This window comes from Pygoscelis adeliae, unplaced genomic scaffold (genome assembly GCF_000699105.1).
Source record: "Pygoscelis adeliae isolate BGI_AS28 unplaced genomic scaffold, ASM69910v1 Scaffold300, whole genome shotgun sequence".
Classification (NCBI taxonomy): Eukaryota; Metazoa; Chordata; class Aves; order Sphenisciformes; family Spheniscidae; genus Pygoscelis; species Pygoscelis adeliae.
Genome location: NW_008824004.1, coordinates 1,925,065 through 1,932,862, shown reverse-complemented (window position 1 = coordinate 1,932,862; position 7,798 = coordinate 1,925,065). Strand labels below are relative to the sequence as shown.

At 39.5% G+C, this 7,798-nt stretch overlaps 1 protein-coding gene across 1 annotated transcript in view; it reads left to right on the top strand.

Moving 5' to 3' along the window:
- UTRN (utrophin) overlaps positions 1 to 7,798 on the top strand; it is a 377,019-nt gene that overhangs the window by 133,836 nt on the left and 235,385 nt on the right. The window contains 5 exon segments of the mRNA XM_009325465.1: positions 2 to 64; positions 535 to 708; positions 1,319 to 1,474; positions 3,019 to 3,189; positions 5,862 to 6,041. Of these exon segments, the coding sequence (XP_009323740.1) occupies positions 2 to 64; positions 535 to 708; positions 1,319 to 1,474; positions 3,019 to 3,189; positions 5,862 to 6,041 (744 nt within the window).

The following is a 7,798-nucleotide window of genomic DNA, read 5'->3' as shown; positions in this document are numbered from 1 at the left end:
TTTCCCTCCTGCTTTTCCTGAATGCAGGTCTCCCCGTGGTGGAACTCAGCTGGATGCTTTGCAGGTAAAAATGAGTCGCACTAAGAATTTAAATGTGAAGAGCTTCTGGTTTTCAATTACACGCTGCTGTTGTCAGCCTGTAAATTGCTTGGTGCGGTCAACCGAACCTCAGAAGTAAATAGTATATGCTTTTACATGCTTTCATTAGGAAACAAGCAGCACTAGATGAATCGAATAAGGAAGTTTAAATTTCATAAGTATCATGGGATAAATGCTGAAATTCAGAAAGTCTCTGTATTTTAGTAGAATGGATATTTTGAAAGTGTATGATACAGAATTATAGCTCTCTTGCACCTCAGGTAGAGATTAGGAATAGGTGATGGAATTTGGCTTGGCAAATAGTGTTGCCATGTATACTGAGTTGTGGCATGAGAGGTGAGTTAGAATCTGCAGGGGGAGATGCTTTAAATGTTGTTTTTTGAAGCGCAGATATTAATTTAAAACAATCTTTTAACATAATATTCATTAAAACAGAGAAAACTCCGTGAAGTATCTACAAAGTATCAGCTTTTCCAGAAACCAGCCAATTTTGAGCAGCGCATGTTAGATTGCAAGCGGGTGTTGGATGGTGTAAAAGGAGAACTTCATGTCTTGGATGTGAAGGATACTGACCCAGATGTAATCCAAGCTCATCTGGACAGGTGCATGGTAAGTATGCAATGTTCTTAACTCATGCTTGGGAGTGGTTTTTTTAATTTATTTCTTGCCTAAACTCTCTCCTGAGAAAACTTTGCTTAGCAAAGTCCTGATGGAACTGTTACAACTCTTTGCAAAATGCCAACAGAACAATTGATAACTAAACCCCTCTAATTCTTCTGGGTGAGAATGTGGACATAGAAGTAGTGGATTGTTGATCACAGATGTGGTGGAACAGCTGAGTTTTTATAAACTTCCCTCCCTGGTTTATCCTTGTGTTATGGAGAAGCATCACTCCAGGGGCAAGTTTGCTTGGTTCTTAGTATTTGAACAAAACAAATACCATACATAAAATCAAGTACAGATCGGAATGTTAGCCTTGCCACATGTGGTGGTGATATGGAGTAAATACTGCTAAATTATTGGAATAATACTTTTTTTGGATGAAAATTAAAACTAGAATAAAATATGGAACATCAGGAGTTTGAAATCTTCTTGGCAAACATTGCTCTTAATCCATTGCTCAGAGTTTAAGTGCAGTCTGACAGTCAGGTCCCCAAATGAAACAAAGTCTGAAAATCTGCACTACAAATTGATCACCAATATACGTATTTGTTTTTAGAAACTCTATAAGACCCTCAGTGAGGTGAAGTTGGAGGTTGAAACTGTCATCAAGACAGGAAGGCAAATTGTACAGAAACAACAGACAGATAATCCCAAAGGGATGGATGAACAACTGACAGCATTGAAATTTCTTTACAATGACTTGGGGGCACAGGTAAGAAAAACGAACATATGAACATTTGTCTGCATATAAATTCCCTTCACTGTTTTGATGTTAGATGCTTTTTTAAGTTTGATTCTGAAGCTGATACTATATAGGCTAGTTGCCACATCCAGGAGCAATCAGTTGAGAGATTAAAGATTACACATAACAATCCTGTAGTTGTGCAAGACCCCTGTGCTCACAGAGTGTTCATGAAGGGGAGGTAGCCTTGAAGAAAGGAAGGCTCACTGAGCTTTCATCATTCTGGCAAAGCTGGCCTGATACTCATTAAAGTCTTTGAGCACTGCTGTACCTTCTCTTGTCTGTAAACCAGCCTGCAAGATAATTTACTATCAGATTGTCATATGAGAAGTTTGAGTCAATGTAAATTTTTTTAGGAGGTGTCATGATGGTTTCTAATCGTAATCCATCTAAAGGGTTGCTCTCAGTATGAAATAGAAAATGCAAGCAAACCTGTATTTCCCATGAACTGCATTAAATACTGAGTTGAGTAATTTTCTTAGTACTTGATGAGTTATTTATCGAAGTGAAGTGTTAAAAAATGGTTAAACCCTTAGGGGGCAGAAGGGAAATAGGGGATTCTTTTCCTACCTAAATTAAGACAGAAGCCCAAGCAGACTCATGCCTGTTCAGTGCGCTGTGAATGAAGCTGTGGGTAAGTGGCCAGATTACATTGTTGGAATATCTTGAAATGGGCCCTGGGAAATATTTTATTGTTGTAAAGTGGAGAACATTCACGAAGGTGTATATTCTAGTGGAACCTGTACATCTATAACTCAGAAAGCATGTAGACAAGAAATTGGGAAAGGATAGAAAGGCAGTGCTATTTGCAGTATAATGTTATGATTTTGTTTGTGTCTGAATTTATTTTTTTTAGATCTTCAAAGAGTGCATTATTTTGAATAAATACATGCAAACACTGAGCTGAGACAGAGGGCAATTCTTCGAAATGTCAATTGATTCTGACTGCTATGGTTGGATTTATTCTCAAGTCTGTGTTAAAGTTTGACCAAACTAATTGTGTAGCCAGTGTGAAATAGAATTGATTATACTGCAGCAAACATCAGATTTCATATTCACTTTACGGAGATGTTTTCAAGGGCAGACTAGGTTTTCAGTGAATTTTTTCTTTACAGCTTTCTGCTAGCAGGTCTATCAAAATACAAAAAGGAACTGAATTGTACCTGTGTGAGTAACTGACTGGATTCTATATCCCCTTGAGTTTCAGTTAAAGGATCATAATAAACAAAGTTTAAACATCAATTTGATTACTAACTATAAATAAGTTGGTATGCAGGCTTCTTTGTCTCCTTTAAGTGTATCTTAATTTAAAATTATACTAGATTTATGTATTCTGCTTTGTATAGTAAAATGCAGCTGTTCATAAATGACTTTTCAGGGTCCCTCCCTAATGCAAGACAGTCTTAAGATGCAAGGATTTTATATATTCAGGTGGATATTTTAGCTGGCTAGCACTTTTGGTTTTGCTATCTTTTAAAATCTAATTTTGTTTTCCTTTTTCCTTTTTTTTGTAGGTGACAGAAGGAAAACAAGACCTCGAAAGAGCATCCCAGCTGGCACGCAAAATGAGGAAAGAGGCTGCCTCTTTGTCAGAATGGCTAGCTACCACTGAGGCTGAGCTCGTGCAGAAGTCCACTTCAGAAAGCTTGCTTTCTGATCTAGATTCAGAAATTGCCTGGGCCAAAGTAAGCACGCTCTAAATATCTGTAGAAAAAATTTCATCATTATGGCAATACTATGTAAAAGTGGCTGTGAATTTAAATCCCTGCAACCTGTTCCTAGTTCTCTTACATCGTGAAATTTTAGTAGATTCAGATCATATTCAGTACCTTACTTAGTCTGATTTGTTTCATCTCGGGCATCTTGCCTCAAACTTAAATGGCCAGTGAAATATTGAAGACCTTACTATGTGTTTGGTATTAATAGGTATTTAAATGACTTACTGTATCTCTAACACAGTTCATAGGTATAATATTCTTAATTATCAGCAAATATAATTTTGGGCTGGGTCAAATATTTTACCTGTAGAGCAAACAAAGTTCATTGACATTTGTAATGAAAAATTGAGTTTGTAACTTTTCACTGAAACAGCTTTGTCTTCAAAATTGTGACTTTGCAAAACAAAAAGCTCCTGTAATTCCTTATTTTCTTTCATCTAAAAATTGGAACTTTTCATGGAAGCAGGCAAATGTGTTATAATTTTTCTGCAGCAAAGTATCTATTTTCTCACACTGTAGAAACTTGTATATGTAATAGTTCGAGTTAGCAACAAGTGTCAGTTGATACAGTTCAGCAGTACTGGTCTTTCCAGTTGTTTTCTGTCACCTTTTACTTTTGCAATAGGTTTGTGTACAATCTTAAAACTTGAAAGCTTACAAAAGTGCAAGGTCCTGCCCCTGGGCTGGGTCGGTGTAACCCCTGGTATCAATACAGACTGGGGGATGAAGGGATTGAGGGCAGCCCTGCCGAGAAGGACTTGGGGGTACTGGTGGGTGAAAAGCTGGACACGAGCCGGCAATGTGCGCTCGCAGCCCAGAAGGCCAATCACATCCTGGGCTGCATCCAAAGCAGCGTGGCCAGCAGGTCGAGGGAGGTGATTCTGCCCCTCTACTCTGCTCTGGTGAGACCCCACCTGGAGTCCTGCGTCCAGCTCTGGAGCCCTCAGCATAAGAAAGACATGGACCTGTTGGAGCGGGTCCAGAAGAGGGCCATGAAAATGTTCAGGGGGATGGAACACCTCTCCTGTGAAGAAAGGCTGAGAGAGAGTTGGGGTTGTTCAGCCTAGAGAAGAGAAGGCTTCGGGGAGACCTTATTGCAGCCTCTCAGTACTTGAAGGGGGCTTCTAAAAAAGATGGGGGCAAACTTTTTAGCAGGGCCTGTTGCGACAGGACAAGAGGGAATGGCTTTAAACTAAAGGGGGGTAGATTTAGACTAGATGTAAGGAAGAAATTTTTTACGCTGAGGGTGGTGAAATGCTGGAAGAGGTGGTGGATGTCCCATCCCTGGAAACCTTCAAGGTCAGGTTGGCCGGGGCTCTGAGCAACCTGATCTAGTTGAAGATGTCCCTGCCCATGGCAGGGGGGTTGGACTAGATGACCTTTAGAGGTCCCTTCTGACCCAAACTATTCTATGATTCTAAAATTACAAAAATATCTAACTATAACCTGCTCTCACCCATTTCACTCGGGTTTAACAGTTATTAGCGCTATACTTCTGCTGTGGCAGTATCCGTAAGTTTTCTTACCAAACAAGTTTGTAAATACTTATTGAAGTATACTTACTATACATTTGTAAGCAATGCAAATAGTTCATGAACTTTTACGCTGCACCACCAGGAGGACAAGCCCATTATGTTGCATGCAAAGTTGTCCTTCCTGTCTTAAGGTTTTCTAGAGACAATTTTAAAATGTAGTAACTTGAGTATTTATTTCTGTCTCTAAGATAACAAGTTATGATAAAATAATAAATTCTTTACTTCACAGATAGTAAGATGCTCGAGGAGCTCCAGACACTAGTTGTGATTAACTGCATTCTTCCACACAATGTACAGTGACATCAAAGAGCTTTCTAAATAGCCAGATGTTATCAATAATAATCAGTGATCTTGTATGGCAAGAAGTGCTATTTTCTACATGGAAACCATATACTGATATTCAAGAGATGACATACAACTTAATTTGTATATCAGTATGCATTCTTTCAAAGAAGGTGATCTCTTTTTTTAGATTAAAAAAAACTATTTAAAATCAGAGATGACTGGGAAAAAATATTTGAGCTAAAGCTATTTAGATATCTACGTATAGGTAGTATAACAATAGGGCTTCTGTAATATGTAGCAAGTGAATTGAACGTATGCAGTAATGGGTGGTGGTTCTCAAAAAACCATTCAGCCTTGGCCTACCACTTTTCTCATTGTTGCCAACTGTAAAAGTTCTTTAATAGGAAAAGATACAGAGAAATCCAAAGTGTCTCTTGAAAACTGCGTTCTCTGTGGTGCTTGACAGTGCAGAAAAGAACCTTTTAAAATTGGACCTATAATGTGATGTGATGCATTTGCTTTACCTACATAATGAAAAGGAACTGTGAAGATATAAAACAACACAAGAAAAAGGTCTCAAGCTAAGTTATTCAGGACACTTACATGCATTGTGCCCTTGCATGTGTGCGCCCCCCCCGAAAAAAAGAGATCACTATCTACAGAGATTGAGTATAAACAGAAGGTGATTCTACTTGGTTTGATTTTTCTCAAGTGAAGATCATCTATGATACTATTTGTTTCCTGTGGAGGTAAAAATCTGCTCCCAGTCACAAGGGCAAGGGAGCCAGTGTGCCGTGTTAATGGTTCCTCTTGTTTCAGAATGTGCTGAGAGAGCTGGAGAGGAGGAAAGTTGATCTGAAGAGCATCACAGAAAGCTGCACCACGCTCCAGGCTCTGGTGGAAGGGAGTGAGACTTCCCTGGAGGAGAAGCTGTGTGTCCTTAATGCTGGCTGGAGCAGAGTTCGGACCTGGACCGAGGACTGGTGTGACACCTTGTTGGTAAGTTGCACATGTGAGAAATATTCAGGGTGGTTCTCCCTCACATCCCTGGAGCAGTTGCAGTTTTTACTTGTCTCACTTTGCTGTGATGTGAAGCTTCTGTGGTGCCTCATGGACTTAAAGGAATGTAGAATGGATATCTGGTTACTCTGTAGATGGAGAGGTGAGGCATGAGGTTATATACAATGAGGAAGGTGGGAAACTGTTTTGCAAGTGTTTTAGATGTGCTGATAGGCATTGGTGCCATGCTCTTGGTAGTAGTGGCTTGTGCTCAGTGGGTAGGAGATGAAAATGCAGAATCTGGATGTGAGTGGTGAAACTATGTAAATATCCCAGGCAGACAGTTAACTTAACCTAGTGGGAATAACCTGCTTAGTTGTAGAGAATAAAACTACATTTAACTTTTTTCCTTTTGCCTTTCTCTTTCTCCTGGCTTCAGTGCGAGGACTCTTTTCTGGGTTTGTTACTCTCCCTAGACTTTGTGGTATAATTCCTCTTTTCTGCAGAAAATCTAGCGTACGCTTAGTGAACACCTTTCACACATCTGTTGTTTTAATCTCTTTATCTTTCCTTTTTCCCCCCCTTTTATGTGCTATTGCATTACATTTTTAATCTTTTGTCCTTGTTTACAAATTTATCTCCTTGTACCTCTTCCCTGTTAATGTTTTATCACTTTCTCTTTTGCTACACCAATAGTGCTAGCCTTTTGTGTCCACTTGTTATTTAGCTCTTAATACAATTCTTGCTACCCTAGTGCATAGAAGTAACTTTCTGAACTATCCTGAAAGGGAGCATCTACCATCACACATTGACTGAGTGGGTTATGGGGCATGCAAGCATTCATAAAACTGCTAGTGGGTTTACTCGTTAACTGGTAGTAGCTGATTCTGCCGGATTAAAATGAGGGGAAAAAACCCACCAGGTTATGGAAGTGTTTTTTTTTTCGTAACAGGTTAATTAGAGCCCAGAAGTTGGATCTTGTGTTTTCTATGTAACTTTCTATAAGCTCATGAATTTATTAATGGAAGTAGAAAACAAAAGGAACTAGCCCAAAAGGACTGGTTTCCATGAGGCTGCTGTGTGTGCTGCTCTTTATTCAGCTTGAAAGAAACCTCTGTGCCAGCTCCAGCATGAACAGAACATTTTTGTGTCCAGATTTCCTCGAGACCCAGATGATGGCTGTTTAATGGACAACTGATAACTCCCTAGCGGTGCTCAGCAAAGCACTTGGGACTCTCTGTCAGCCTATTGCTCTTTCAGACAGCCCATAACTGCAAGTGTTTAAGAGTATGCCAACTCAAGGTTGAGGCCAACAGCGACTGTTTGGCTGAGTAAATGGAAGACTAAGCGTATTATACAGCCTAAAGCTGCAAGTTTTGCTAAATGGACATGAAACAGTCTACAAGTGATGCTAGTACCCGACTGATGTTTTTAGATAGTTAGGTATTTCTGTGTTGTTCAGCTAGTTATGACAATCCACCTTCAGAAGCCCCTGATACAGGCTGAAACTGTGGAAACTTTGGTGTATACCTAGATGGTGAGCACTCTGCATCCTGTTCAGTGCCTGTTGCAGGTCATACTGTTTGTCTCATAATCTAGTGACGTCCATGTTAGGAGTAGTCAGGTAGTTTACCCTTATTTGTAAATGCTGTAAGGATGATCCACAACTAAAAACCTTCTAAATTATGTTCATGTCTGGTGATGAGTATTGTCCTTGTGCTGACTTTGTTAGGTTAAATTGTTCTTTCTCTAGGTGA